The sequence below is a fragment of the Mus musculus genome, chromosome 4 (assembly GCF_000001635.26).
Source record: "Mus musculus strain C57BL/6J chromosome 4, GRCm38.p6 C57BL/6J".
Classification (NCBI taxonomy): Eukaryota; Metazoa; Chordata; class Mammalia; order Rodentia; family Muridae; genus Mus; species Mus musculus.
Genome location: NC_000070.6, coordinates 150,186,630 through 150,201,566, shown reverse-complemented (window position 1 = coordinate 150,201,566; position 14,937 = coordinate 150,186,630). Strand labels below are relative to the sequence as shown.

The 14,937-nt window shown below is 47.7% G+C and overlaps 1 protein-coding gene across 1 annotated transcript; it reads left to right on the top strand.

Moving 5' to 3' along the window:
* Positions 1-431: 431 nt before the first annotated feature.
* Positions 432-14,552, top strand: Car6 (carbonic anhydrase 6). The gene is made up of 8 exons (NM_009802.2): positions 432-530; positions 3,286-3,468; positions 4,101-4,249; positions 5,419-5,511; positions 7,790-7,859; positions 8,935-9,092; positions 12,323-12,446; positions 14,059-14,552. The coding sequence occupies exons 1-8, from the start codon at positions 458-460 to the stop codon at positions 14,160-14,162; spliced, it is 954 nt and encodes a 317-aa protein (NP_033932.2). The 5' UTR covers positions 432-457; the 3' UTR covers positions 14,163-14,552.
* The last annotated feature ends 385 nt before the right edge of the window (positions 14,553-14,937 follow it).

The following is a 14,937-nucleotide window of genomic DNA, read 5'->3' as shown; positions in this document are numbered from 1 at the left end:
CTGGGACAGGCAGGAAATACCAACTGGAATCTGGCATGGTTTTCAGACCCTGGTGACTTCACTCAGCAGCCAGGAGAAAGGGCAGAGGACATAAGGCCACTGTCCTGGAAGCCCCTGCTTCCGGGTGCGCTGTGCCTCGGGCTCTTCTCAATCCCTCCAGCTCGCTCATCATCCAAGGTCCACAATGGCTGCACTGTGTGGCCACTGAACTGAGTTCCCAAAGATGTTGAACAACCAGACATGGGCTAATTGGCTATGGTAATGCCCTGGGAGGAGGTGAGGCACGTGCACAGGCACCAAGTCAGAAGGGCCATTGTGGGGAGGGTGTTATTGCTCAGTGGGCGCAGCAAGGGCGGATCAGCCAGCTGGACCTGGTAAATTGTTATTTACAGTTTCTGGGCATTTAAAAGAAGTGCAGCCCAGAACCTGTCCTGCATTCAGGGCTACAGCATCTGCCATGAGGGCCCTGGTGAGCGTGGTGTCCCTGTTCTTCCTGGGCATCCAGGCCCACAGTGATTGGAGCTATTCAGGTAAGCCAACACCTGGCACTTCAGGACAGAGTGACAAAGCAGCCCTCTGCACTGCATGTGGGTCCTCTGTCGGGGTCCACCTGCTCCTTGTGGGTTCACATGTGTTTTGCTATCTCTGAATGAACAACAAATAGACTTAAAACCCCAATGAGTGAGAAGAGGAGACAGGGTTTCCCTGCCTCTGCCTGGCTTTACTTGGCAGCTTTAAAATCTTTCCCCATCCAGGACTGGCTTCTTTGAGAACCCACTTCTCACTGTGAGGTTGTTATTGGTATCAGAATATGTGACAAAATGGCTTCTAGAAAGGACAACCAAGGCCTCATAGAGACTACTAAATCACAGACCGCTTCCTCCTCAGGAATGTGCCTGCTCACAACTCATCCAGGATACCTTGCCTCTGCCAGAGCTCACTGACCTGACCTTCAGATGCTCAGTCAGACTCCTCAAGGAGAATCTTCCCACTTGTAGCTTCCTAGAACTGGGTTGGGGGTCATAGTGCCTGGAGAGGCTGTAGGCTGCTGGATGGTGCAGGAGGCCAGAGGGACATAGGACCAACTCCCTCTCACACAGGACACACATCCAGAGCAGACTATAAGTCCTAGATGAAGGTGACAGTCAGGGACATTGTGGAGGCTCAGATAATCCCGTTCAGAGGGCAGTTCCGTACGTTACCTGTTGGGAGATGGAACGCACGCCTGCCTGGGAGCATGGTGGCTTTTCAGTGTCTTCAGACCGGCAGAGCTTCAGGGGTGACATGAGATGGAGGATTCGTATGGCAAATCCCCATCTTCCTTATGGTTTCGTAGATTCCCATACTGAAGGTCTCCCTCTCACGGCCCCCCAGTGGGCCTGGAGAACAGGGTAACTTTTGTGAATGCCTGAGGTTCTCTGTCTCTTTTCCCCTAGCACTAGGGTTGGAGACCGGCCTTGTATGTGCTACGGAAGCTCTACAGTTGAGCTATGCACCTGGCTCCTTCCCACTAGCCTTGAGACCCAGACCCAAAGCGCTGGATCAAGGGAGGGGCTGTGCTCGAAACTTGGTTTGAATTATTGAGCAGTGGGGAGAAAATAATTAACTTTTTTGTTGACTGCAAACCAAGAGGCCCCAACCCGAGCACCGTGACTAGAACAAGCTGTGTGCTCATTCAAAGCTACCCTGCAAGGATCCACAACTAAAAAGCGCTGAACGGAGCTGCGCATGGTGACTCTCTAATCCCATACTCAGGGAACAGGGGCAGCCAGACCTCTTGTGAGTTCAAGGCCAGCCTGCTTTACATATTGAGTTTAAGGACAGCCAGGGTTACACAGATAGACCGTGTCTCAAAAACCAAAAGTAAACCAAAACAAATAGCTCAACAAACCCCCTCATTGGTGAGGGTCTCTGTCATCTGCAGTGACTGGCCACCATTACCCTGGCTTTGGGATTATTAACTATCTCCTAGAAGATAAATTTGACACCCTTCCTTTCCTTCCTAACTCTCTCCCTCCATCTTTTCTTTCTTTTCTTCTTTTTTGTTTTTGGAGATACCATTTCTCTGTGTAGACCTGGCTGTCCTAGAACTCACTCTGTAGACCAGGCTGGCCTCAAACTCAGAGACCAGCCTGCCCCTGCTTCCTGAGTGTTGGGACTAAAGGCGTGCGCCACCACCTCCAGGTTGTTCTTTTTATTTTAAAACAGTATCTCACTATGTTGCCCAGGCTGGCCTTGAACCTCTGGCTCAGTTACACCTGTGCAACACCCAAAAGACAGGAGGATTGCCATAAGTTTAAGGCCAGTTAGGACTACATAGTAAGTGAGATGTCTCAAAAAATCAAAACAAGTTAACTCCTGGGTTCAAAAAGAACCTTCTCCTAAAAAGAAAGAAAGAGAGAGAGGGGGGAAGGAAGGAAAGAAGGAAGGAAGGGAGGGAGGAAGGAAGGAAGGAAGGAAGGAAGGAAGGAAGGAAGGAAGGGAGGGAGGGAGGAAGGAAGGGAAGGAGGGAGGAAGGAAGGAAGGAAGGAAGGAAGGAAGGAAGATCCTCTCACCTCCACCTCCTGAGAAGCTGGAACTACAGATACTCCAAGTTGTTGTTTGTTTGTTTGTTGTTTTTTAACTGTTTCTGTGTTACTTTTAAAATAGGCTCTAATGTAACTCATGATAGCTTTGAACTTGTTTTGTAGTAGAGGATGACCTTGTACTTGCAATCCTCCTGCCTCTACCTCACCAGTGCTGGGGCTCCAGGCCTGTGCCACTCTTTTAATAGGATGCGTCTTCAGATGCCCTGTATTCATGGGTTGTCATTTAGATGGTCTTTGCCTCCCGGTGAACCTAGAGAAGCAGCTAGAGCAAGAAGAAAGTCACTGCTTTTGGGGGCGGGGAGGGGGGCGCAGGGGAAGCTGGGGTGGGGGTGGGGCTCAAGTCCAGGGCTTGGAAACGAACACTACACTCTCTGAAAATAAGGTCCCAGGTTATCCGTAGGTCCAGGCTCCCTTCAGGAGCCTTCACCACGTGACTACTGCAAGGCGGAGGAGACCCTTGGCTGTGAATCACCAGCTCTTGGTTCTTACTGCCAGTTGCCTCAGAGGAAGAACACCATCGCCACACCCCAAGTGCTGGGCTTAGTTTAGAGCTTTCCCGGCCTGCCTTCTGGAAGCCCTGCTTCTATTTCCAGAAGGCTGCCCCATGGGTCTTCCACCTAGAAGCCCCTGCGTGAGAAGCCTCAGAGAAGGCTCAGCGGGGCAGCTCTGAGTTGGGCCCCACTCTTTCCTGTTGCAGGGGATGATGGCGTGGGAGAAAGTCAGTGGTCTGAGCAGTATCCTTCCTGCGGCGGGGAAAGGCAGTCGCCCATCGACGTGAAGACGGAGGAGGTGATGTTCAATCCCTCCTTGAAGCCCCTGAGCTTGGTGAACTATGAGAAGGAGAACCTGGAGTTCACTATGACTAACAACGGACACACAGGTAGGGGGTACCGGTGGGGCTGGCAGTCTGCATGAGAGACAGGGCATGCACATGCGCTCAGGAGCAGCATGCACAGAGACCCCATTTTCTAGGACCTATGCATACGCTAGGCAACCCCGGGGAGGGCTGGCTATACTTGTCGACGTTCCTCCTTTTAAAGAGCCTAGGCTGGCTTCAGTAAAGGGCGACCCTGAGCTCCTGACTTCCCCACTTAGGCTTACTGGGAGCTGGGATTACGGAGGTAACTACCACAGTTTACGCAGAGCTGAGGATCAAACCCAGGGCCCAGTGCTTGTTGGCCAAACACTCTACCTCAGCTCCATTGGTGGTCACCTAAGGGCAGCAAATATCTGGCGAGACACTGAACGTTCCCATTTTATAAGCCTAACAAGCTGGATCCGCCGCACTGTAGTCTTGCCCCTGACCGGTTGGTTCTGCATAGAGAGTTGTCCTGGCACCCATCTTGGCCCGCTCTGTGCACCACAGGTGCCCCAGTGTCACCTTCCCTCCGGGAACAGTGTTCTGATCCATCAGTAACACCTTGGGTTGCCACAGGTGAGGAGGGGTGGGGAGTGACCAGGGAGATACTTATGGGAAATCTGAGTCTCCCTGTGCTGTGTTCTCTCCTGCAGTATCGATCGATCTGCCGCCCTCCATGTACCTTGAAACCTCTGACGGCACTGAGTTCATCTCAAAGGCCTTTCACTTTCACTGGGGGGGTCGGGACTGGGAACTCAGCGGCTCTGAACACACCATTGATGGGATCAGGAGTATAATGGAGGTATGTGACAGCTCCCACAGGGTCTCCTTCCCTTCACGCTCCAGAGTCACTTTCTTTGTGTCAGTGTCTGCATGCTTGTTATACACATGTCATGTATGTGCGCATGCATGTGAATGTGCATGCACACATGTATGTGTACTCGTGGAGGCCAGAGATTGATGCTGTCTTCCTCTGTCACAATCTCTCTCACTGAGTCTGGATCTCATCAAGGAGCTGGCCATCGAGCCCCAGGGACCCTATTGCCTGCCATTGTCTCAGAGATTATAGATAAGCAATACTGTGCCCAGTTTTCCTTTGTGGGTGCAGGGAACTGAACTCAGTTTCTCATTCTCAATGACGAGTGCTTTACCAACTTAGCCATCTCTCCAGCTCTACCTTTCTTATTAAAATAGTCATTTTAATATTGGCTTATTCCCTTTTGGGGTGGTGGTGGTTTCGAGATATGGTTTCTCTGTATAGCCCTGGCTGTCCTGGAACTCACTCTGTAGACCAGGCTGGCCTCGAACTCAGAAATCGGCCTGCCTCTGTCTGCCTCCCGAGTGCTGGGATTAAAGGCGTGTGCCACCACTGCCCACCTTTGACTTATTCTTATTAAAGTAATCAATATGATTTTGTGCAGTGGTGATGGTTCAGTCACCCTTGTGTTTCCATCGGCAGTGAATCTGTGTCATTGCGTTGTGGGGGAATGTAAACAGGGTCTCTCTTCAGAGAACTCACAGCCTGGCAGGAGTCTCTCTTCTGCAGGAGGCAGGCCTTCCCGTTTCAGCTGAATTTATGTGTTAGCCTTAGAGGGCACCTCCTTGGCCTGCAGCGGTCCTCCGCTGATTTCCCGGCCTACTGTAGATTCCAGTGGCTTCCTGAGGGAGAGATCATTGCTTGCCCACTCCTTAAGCCTCCTAGTGGCCTGGGGAGGGCATGGAGGCCCCATAGAATCCAGCCTCTGGCTGAGAGAGTTTGGGTCAAGGCAAAACAGAGCCACAACCTCTTCTTATTCTCAGAAAAGTTTCTGGTCTTGGCAGTTGGGACTTGTAGCCTGCACGGAAGGAGAGAGGCCAGAGTTGTTTGTGTGGCTTAGAGTGAGGCGCCTCGCATTCTCTCCCCTCTCTATAGAATCTTTAAGTGTTTGAAGTCCAGATGAACTACCCTTGACCGCCTTTTCTCACTCACAGGCTCACTTTGTTCACTTCAATAAGGAATACGGGACCTATGAGAATGCCAAGGATCAAAAAAACGGCCTAGCTGTGTTAGCCGTCTTGTTTAAGGTAGGCTGGAACAATGCATGCGTGTCTGCACTTAAGACGATGGCTGGAACTACGCATGCGTGGCCATGGTCAGCCTCTAACTAGAACGACGCATGCGCGTCAGCCCTCAGGCTATGCCCTCAAGTCCAAATGAGGTGTGCGGTCTGAAAGACACGTCATCTTTCTTTTCTCTCTCCATCCCTTCCTAAGCTCAGCATTCCTGGGAAAGCTTCCTCGTGGAAGGCTGACCGTTTTTCCAGCCCTTGGCCACTCTTGTGTTATGAATCACGGGACCCTGGGTAATAAGATGACTTAAAAGACCTGGGATCCAGAAGGGTTGACTGGACACAGGCTGGTCTAATGGGCCAGGTGACACCAGCCAGCCAGATTCTCGAAAAGTCCACACGATGGACTTAGGCATAGGTCATTTGAAGTTGACAGGAATCCGGGCTGGCGAGATGCTCAGTGATTAAGAGTCCTGGCTGTTCTTCCCGAGGCCCCAGGTTCTAGGCTCAGCACTCCCATGGTAGTTCACCACCAGTTCCAGGAGACCCACTGGCCTCTGAGGGCACCAGGCTTGCACATGGTACACCGACATATGTGCAGATAAAAACACACATACATAGAAAATAGAAGCAAATAAGACTAAAAAACAAATTCAAAGTAGACAGGACTCTAATTCTCAAAAACTTTACGTAAAAGCTGGATAAAGTTATAAGCAAAATGAAATACCCAGTTGTTTTCATATAACATAAATAGATAAATAAGTAAAATTTAAAATCTAGAAGCATCAATCTTAGCAGCGACATTAACTGCTCTGTGCTGCCACGGAGGCACATTCTGCAGGTTAAACACGGGCGAACACCTAAACAAGCCCACAAATAGACACATCAGAAAACGCCACAGCATGGTTTTAGAAGATCAGAATCAGAACTGCTTGCACATACTGTCTGATATGTTCACGTTTCAACAAAAACGTTTCCCATGCTAAGAAGGAGAGAGATACGGGAACTGGGGGAGCTAGCTCAGTCAGAGTTTTCCGTGCAAACGTGAGGACCTCATGTGAAAAGCCAGGCATGTTTGTGTGCACACAAAAGAAATAGAAGGCAGAAATAAGAGCCACTGAGATCGCTTGGTGGGCAAAGTACATTGCCACGCAAGTATGGTGATCTAAGTTTATTCAATCCCTTGAATCTGCATAGAGAACCAATTCCACATAGATGTCCTCTGACCTTGACATGTGTGACCCTCATTCAAACACACACTAATATTAAAGTTAAAAGAAGAAATCAGGAGAGTAGTATGAATACTTCACATAATCCATATAAAGGAGAAAAAGCCCAACAGAACAGACTCCAGGAATCTATCATAGAGGTGCAAACCTGTAACCCCAGCACTTGGGAACAGTATCAGATTGCAGCAAATCCGAGGCCAGCATGACCCATGTAGGGAGTTCTAGACCAGCCCAAGCTACACAATAAGACCATGTCTTAAAAACACAAAACCAAGCCAGTCAGTGGTGGTGCACACTTTTAGTCCCAGCACTTAGGAGGCAAAGAAAGGCAGGTCTCTCATGTTTAAGGTCAGCCTGGTCTACATAGTGAGTTCCAGGACAGCAAGGACTATACATAGAGAAACCCTGTCTCAAAAAAACAAAACAAAAAAAAACCCCACCAAAACTGAACCAAAATAAACTCAAACCTAAACACGGGGGAAAACAACAACAAAATATACTTTTTACACCAGAAGCCACTTTCATTTTCTTCTTTAAAAAACAAAACAAAACAAAACAAACAAAGTAAAACAACAACAATAACAACAAAAAAACAAAACAAACAAAATCAGGGCTGGAGAGATGGCTCAGTAGTTAAGGGCCCTTGCTGATCTTACTGATCATAGCACCCATAGGATGGCTTCGCCTCTGTGACTCCAGTTCCAATGGGTTTGGTGCCCTCTTCTGGTTTCCCTGGGCACTGCATGCAGATGCTATGCACACAGACACACAGACAAACTCTGATACACATTAAAATAAGTCAATGAAATCAACACTCATACAAAAGAGTGTTGTAGCAATAGCTACAGGAGCAGCTTCCTGTGGGAGATCATGTCTCTCAGGAGCCCTGAGGAGAGAGATGAGGGCAGTGGGTAGCAGAGGACAATCAGCTTGTCTCCCACTAGGACAGCCGAGCCATGCTACCTCCATGTTTTTTGTTCAGCCTTCCAGCTGAGATATCAAATGGCTGGTGTGGGGTAGTGGGCCAAGTTCTCCCCTGGCTGAGTGCTCTGTGTTACTCCCCAGATTGACGAGTATGCCGAAAACACTTACTACAGCGACATCATTTCTGCCTTGAAGAACATCGAGAAGCCAGGTAAGGAAGGCCCACAGGCGGTGTGTGGCGTGCGTATGGAAGCTGCAGCCCTCCCGAGGGAAGCCAGGTCTCTTTGACTCTTTCTTCTACGGCTTAGGAGGGAAGCATACCTCTGAGAAACCATGCATAAGTTCTTGTGCACTGTCCTCTCTCCAGCTCCTAAGTATGGATTTTTAAGTCATTAAGGTGTATGGTGTTTGTCTTTATTTTTTTATTTTTTGAGACAGGGTTTCTCTGTGTAGCCCTGGCTGTTCTGGAACTCTCTCTGTAGACCAGGCTGGCCTTGAACTCAGAAATCCACCTGTCTCTGCCTCCCAAGTGCTGGGATTAAAGGCATGTGCCACCACTACTCAGGGTATTATATGCTCTTAACCACTGAGCCATCTCTCTAGGTTCTGGAAGTCACTTTATTTGTTTATTTTAAATATTTATTTATACAGATACATCTGCACACTGGAAGATAGCATCAGACAGTTATGAGCCACCATGTGGGTGCTGGGAATTGAACTCAGAATCTTTGGAAGAGCCGTGAGTGCTCTTAACCACTGAGCATCATCTGTCTAGCCCTAGAAGTCACTTTAAAGCCCATGCTGGCTTTGAACTCAAGGTCAGGTTTGCATCTCATTTCCCAAGCGCTAGGATTACAGTGTGCCCCACCGGGCCCATTTCTCTGCTGCCTACCCATCCACAGAGCAGTAAACCCGGGGACAGCTTCTCAGCCATCAGCCCCGTTGTTCTGCAGTTTAGGTTAGCTAGCTGACTTGAACATTCCTGAGGCAAAGCCAGAGCTGTCCCTGCTGGGGCCAGGTCGAGCAGAGCTCCTTTCTTTTTTCTTTTTTCTTCTTCTTCTTCTTTTTTTTTTTTTTTTTGTTTTTGTTTGTTTGTTTGTTTGTTTGTTTCGAGACAGGGTTTCTCTGTATCGCCCTGGCTGTCCTGGAACTCACTCTGTAGACCAGGCTGGCCTCAAACTCAGAAATCCGCCTGCCTCTGCCTCCCAAGTACTGGGATTAAAGGTGTGCGCCACCATGCCCGGCTCAGAGCTCCTTTCTCATCCATTCTCTGTCTTTTCTCTTAGGAGAAACTACAACTCTGAAAGACACGACCATTAGGAACTTGTTGCCTAAGGACGTCCACCACTATTACACCTACCCAGGCTCGCTCACCACACCCCCCTGCACAGAGAATGTCCAGTGGTTTGTGCTTAGAGACAAAGTCACTTTGTCCAAGGCCCAGGTAACTACAGCGCCACTCCTCAAAGCCTCTTCTTGACTGCCTGGGTAGCAAGGACACTCCCAGAAGCCCACATGACTCATTGATATAAGCCACACACAGGTTTTGATAATGCCGTAGTCAGGGTTTCCATGGCTGTGACAAAACACCATGACCAAAGAAATGGGCGAGGAAAGGGCTTATTTGGCTCATATTTCCATAGCACTGTTTGTCATCAAAGGATATCAGGACAGGGACTCACACAGGGCAGCATCCTGGAGGCAGGAGCCGATGCAGAGGCCATGGAGAGGTGCTGCTTACTGGCTTTCTCCTTGTTACTTCCCCAGCTTGCTTTTTCTTTTTTTCTTTTTTCTTTTAAGGTTTATTTACTATTATATGTATGTACACTGTAGCTATCTTCAGACACCCCAGAAGAGGGTGCCAGATCTCATTGCAGATGGTTGTGAGCCACCATGTGGTTGCTGGGATTTGAACTCAGGACCTTCAGAAGAGCAGTCAGCGCTCTTAACTGCTGAGCCATCTCTCTAGTCCCCCCAGGTTGCTTTCTTATAGCTCCCAGGACCACCAGCTCAGAGATGGGACCACCCACCATGGGCTGGGCCCCTCCCCCATCAATTACCAATTAAGAAAATGCTACAGAGCTGGATCTTACGGAGGCATTTTCTCAGCTGAGATTTCCTCATTTTAGATGACTCTAGCTTGTGGCAAGTCGATATAAAACTAGCCAAGACCAATATCAACCCCCATCCCCACAGAACTGTGGGTGACCTTTAGCCCCGAGGCAGGGATGGGTGTTAGAGGCACCAGCTGATCCAAGGAGCTTTGATTTGAGGTAGTGGGAACTCTGGAGTCAGAGCCTTGGGAAAAGGGAGGCACATGCTAAGGACAGATGCTCTCAAGCAGACCTGTCTAAGCCCAGTCCTAGGTCCTGTGTGGCTTACATTCTCGCAGCCTAGGCCAATGGCTGTTTCTGCTCTTTGTCATGTTAAACACAGCTTTATATTCAGTTAAAAAAAACGTAGTTAAAATTTTAGTTGTGTCTCTCTGTGTGTGTGTGCACCTGAGTGTATGTCTGTTGTACTGGAGTGTATATTTGTGCAACCTTGGGCGTGCAGGAGCCCATGCAGGTCAGAAGACACCATCAGACCTCTTAGAATTAGAGTTAGAGGTCTTTATAAACTGCTGTGGGAGGATGGGACCCAAAATTTAGGTCCTCTGCAAGAGCATCGAGTGTTCTTAACTCCCAAACCATCTCTCCTGCTCCATATCCAGGCTTTTGAGGAGAATTGTTCTATAGGTCCTCTTTTTGTCTTTCAGAATAATAAATAGTCCAGGCACATGAATCAATCAACCAACCTCCTTCCCTCCTTCCCCCTTCCTTCTCCTCCTCCCAGCCCCCCTCCCCCCACTGCCACCTTCTCTTCCTCCTTCTGAAGGATCTTACTCTGTAACCCAGATGGTCATAGCAATCCTCCTGCTTCAGCTTCCTGATTGTTAAGATTACAGGCAAGAGCCATGATGCCCAGCTCTGAATGTGTCTTGACTTTAGTGAATAGACCACACCATTCGTAATATACATTTATGGAATTGAATATCCCTCAAGCACTGCTGAAGCTGTAAGGCGAGTCTAATATTTCCTTAGAAACTATTTTTTTTCTCCTAAACTTCATTTCTCTTCTCCAAGAGAAGATGGAAATGGCTTCTATAAGGACCCTTCCACGCAAAAATGTTCCTCTGTAGGCTGGAAGTGCCCCCAGATAAGAGACGTAGCACTTGCCAGTTATCTCTGGAAGAACCCATTGAGTGGCGTTATTAGAAGGACGAAGCTCGGACCTGTCCCCCTGAAGCCTCAGTGGAGGCGAGGCAAGAGCTTGAGAGTTCTGGGCCAGCCTTGGACACACAAACAGGAAGTTCTGGGCTGGCCTGGGCTACAAAAGAAGAGAGTTGTTTAAACAAACAAACAAACAAACAAAACCAAGGCTCAGATTATAGCTTGGTTTAAAGAAAACTTGCCTAGCATAACAAGGCTTTAGATTCCTACCTCTGTGGGGGATAGTCCCAAAACACACAAGGAAAAAAGTAGTTTGAAAGAGGATTATCAGAGTCAGAGTTACAAAGACTTCAGACAGGGAAATCACCAGACAAAATGTAACAGTATACTAATATACACATGTACATATGTATATTTTTATACATTAATATATGTACACATATAGATGTATATATTTATATGTGTGTGTATATATACATACACATACATATATACATATACATACATACATGCATATATATATATATATATATATATATATATATATGAGTTTCTCTGTATATCCCTGGCTGTCCTGGAACTCACTTTGTTGACCAGGCTGGCCTCGAACTCACAGAGATCCTCTTGCCTCTGCCTCCTGAGTGCTGGAATTAAAAGCATTGCCCCAATCCCCACCCACTGGGATGAAACTGTGTCAAGGACAATTTGAATGGCTGGGTTTAACAGCACGTTGGATTTAATTCAAGAGGCAACTAGTGAATTGGAAGACAGAGGTGGGAAGAGTCTAACCAAGGCACAAAGACAAACATAGGTGGAAATGTGCAGCGTCTAAGAGAGAGGAAGGGTGGAGCAGAAGGATCTAGCAGATGCCTCACATAAGCCCCAGGAGAGGTTCAGCCAAGTGTGGGGTACATGGCTTTGGTTGTAGCTCCTAGGAAGCAGAGGCAGACAGAACTTGGGGAGTTCGAGGTTAGCCTAGTCTACATAGTGAGTTCTAGACTAGCCAAGGCTATGTAATGAGACACGGTCTAAAATATAATAATGTATTATTATTATTTATTATTATATCAAGAGTTAGCCACAGAGAGAGAGCAGAGGACTCAAAATCTTGGAGAGAAATGAATGGAGAAGCCAGATGTTCTCATGCAGCAAAAAACACTTCTCAAAGATGTAGACAGAATATACTTTAAAAAAACAAATACTGAGCTTAGCACAATATATTTCTGTTACTGATTGCTTTTGTTCTGTTAACCAAATACTAATATAAAAAGAGGAGGGGAGACTGTGTGGAGATGCCTGCTGGGAAGGTGGATGGATGGACCGATGGACGGTGAGGTAAAGCCTGGCAGATGGCTCAGAACCGATCGAATTGACTTTTTTTTTTTCTTACACAGTCACTAACTAAATGCTCTCACATTCTCCAGTGCTTTCTGCCTCGTAACTCACTTTATGTTGTCTGTAGGTGGTGACCATAGAAAACTCTGTTATGGATCACAACAACAACACCATTCAAAATGGTTACCGCAGCACACAGCCCAACAACCACAGGGTGGTGGAAGCCAATTTCCTGAACGTCCAGGATATGTGTGAGTGCATCAGCTCTTAGTTTCTTTGTGAGGTTGGTGGAGCTCGGTGCTCTTCCCTCTTCTGCCTGGTCCCTTATAGACTGAGAGGGAAGGATCACACGAGCCAACGTGGGCAGGGCAGGAGAGGGTGGGGACACCAGTTTCTCCCATCTCAGTGAGAGCGGCAGAGAAGACGCCTAGTCCCAGTATGCACATACACACACAAATACATATGTACATGTGTGTGTGCTTGAGCACACACACACACACACACACACACACACACACACACACACTACATACATGGGGAGGAACTATGACTTATATTCTGCATTCTCTGTTTCCTAAGGTACTTCTAAGTTTGATCTTTTAAAACTAATCTTTTCTTTAAAATGTGTGTATATAGTTTATGTGTACATGTGGTGTGGTTGTGGAGGCCCGAGATCAACACTGAATGTCTTCTTCACTTGCTCATCATATTCATTCATTCATTCATTCATTGAGATAGGATCTCACTATGTAGCTCTATCTGGACTAGAATTTGCTGTGTAGACCAGGCTGGCCTCAAACTCACAGAGATCCATATGCTTCTGCCTCCCGTGTGCCAGGACAAGGCATGTGCCACCATGTCTGATTATCCATGTGTTTGTTTGGTTTGGTTTGAGGCGTGGTTTCTCATGCACGGAAGCTGGACGTCACTGATTGGCTAGGCTGTCTGTCTCAGGTCCACTAGTACGGAAGCTGGGACTCACTGATTGGCTAGGCTGTCTGTCTCAGGTCCACTAGTGCCTAGGTAGCAGAGGCGTGCCACTGCGCCCAGTGTTTCTGTCGTTCCTGAGTCTCTGGTCTCTCAGACCTTCATGCTTGCACCGTAGGCACATCGTTTAGGATCGCTGAGGGATCCTGCGGTGTCTGGGTAAAGACCGAAGTCCCAAATGAATGTGTGTCATTTGACCTGGGCACCGTCATGTCAAAGACCCAAATGCCTCAGACCCAAGGCTGGAGGCAAAGCCTTCCCTGCTGAGGTCAGAGTCCCAACGCCTTCCCGGGGTCTGAGTGTGAATGTTAGCGCTGTGTGCAAGGATGTGAACAATTGTGTGTGCATTCTGGCTCTGCTCCCGGTGGAGACGTCCTCCTACAGGACTAGCTAGCTCCTCCTTCTATGCTGGACGTAAGAAAAACTTGGAGATTCTGGGCTGTGCATAGTTGGTGCACTCCATTAGTGAGTGGAACTTACCTGACCCCTGTCTTTCTGTACATGTGTCTGTCCTTCTTTTGTCCCCTTATTACCACAGTCAGGGTCCAGGATCAAGCAATGTAGGACATGGCAGTTTGTCAGCTCAGTCATCTTTGAGAATTTGTAATTACTTCCTCCCTCCCTCTGTCTCTCTTTGTTTCTCTGTCTCTATGTCTCTTTCTCTCTCTGTCTCTCTCTGTGTTTGTCTGTCTCTCTCTGTTTCGCTGTCTGTCTGTCTCTCTCTCATGACAGTGATTCTCTACATACCACTGGCTGTCCTAGAAGTCCTCTGTAGCTCAAGCTAGTCTTAAATTCGGAGCCCCGCCTATCTGATGGGATCGGAGTCACGTGGCTCTGTGTCCGTCTTAATTCTTCTTTTTCTTCAATGTTTTCTAGACTCTTCGTACCACCTTTACCTAAAAAACATGCAGAAGGAGATTCTACAACCTAAGAAACAGAAGAAAACAAAGAAGAACCGGCACTTTTGGAGCCGGAAATGACACACTGGCCCCAGGGCTCACCCTGCCCCTTGTCTAAGGAATCCTGGAATGTGGGTCTCCTTGCTGCCTTCAGCGAGTCTCTGATTAACCCAGAGGGAGTTCTCCTCCGAGAGAAGAAGTGGAGCTACGTTAGCCAGAAGAGAAAGGGATGTGGGTGAGAGGGAAAAGACTTCGACGGACGTGCAAAGAAATCAAGCCTTTCATAATTCCCTGTCAATCATTCACCTAAAGTTGGGGTCCACAGATGCAGCTCATGGTAGAGAGCTTGTCACAACCTTGGGTTTGACCCCCAGCGCCGAAAAAAGAAAACCATTCACCTTGATCTACGTTATAAATCAGCCTTTAGCATTTAGATGTAATAAAGTGATTTTGGAAATTTTCATTTTTAAATTTTGTGTTACTATTCTTTTGCACCACTTTATTTTTTTTAAAAAAAGATTTATTATTTTATTTATTTTATGTATATGAGTACACTGTCGCTGTTTTCAAACACACCAGGAGAGGGCATCGGATCCCCATTACAGATGGTGGTGAACCACCATGTGGTTGCTGGGACTTGAACTCAGGACTCGGGACTCCTGGAAGAGCAGCCAGTGATCTTTAAAAAAAAAGATTTATTTGTTTATTATATGTAAGTACACTGTAGCTGTCTTCAGACACCCCAGAACCCAAAAGAGGGCGCCAGATCTCATTACAGGTGGTTGTGAGCCACCACGTGGTTGCTGGAATTTGAAACTCAGGACCTTCAGAAGAACAGTCAGTGTTCTTAACTGCT

What these genes read in the sequence shown, in the direction of transcription:
- Car6 (NM_009802.2), top strand. Translation starts at nt 458, where the DNA reads ATGAGGGCCCTGGTGAGCGTGGTGTCCCTGTTCTTCCTGGGCATCCAG. An exon ending in TCACTTTGTCCAAGGCCCAG is followed by an intron (nt 9,093 to 12,322) that starts GTAACTACAGCG and finishes TGTTGTCTGTAG; the next exon opens with GTGGTGACCATAGAAAACTC. An exon ending in CCTGAACGTCCAGGATATGT is followed by an intron (nt 12,447 to 14,058) that starts GTGAGTGCATCA and finishes AATGTTTTCTAG; the next exon opens with ACTCTTCGTACCACCTTTAC.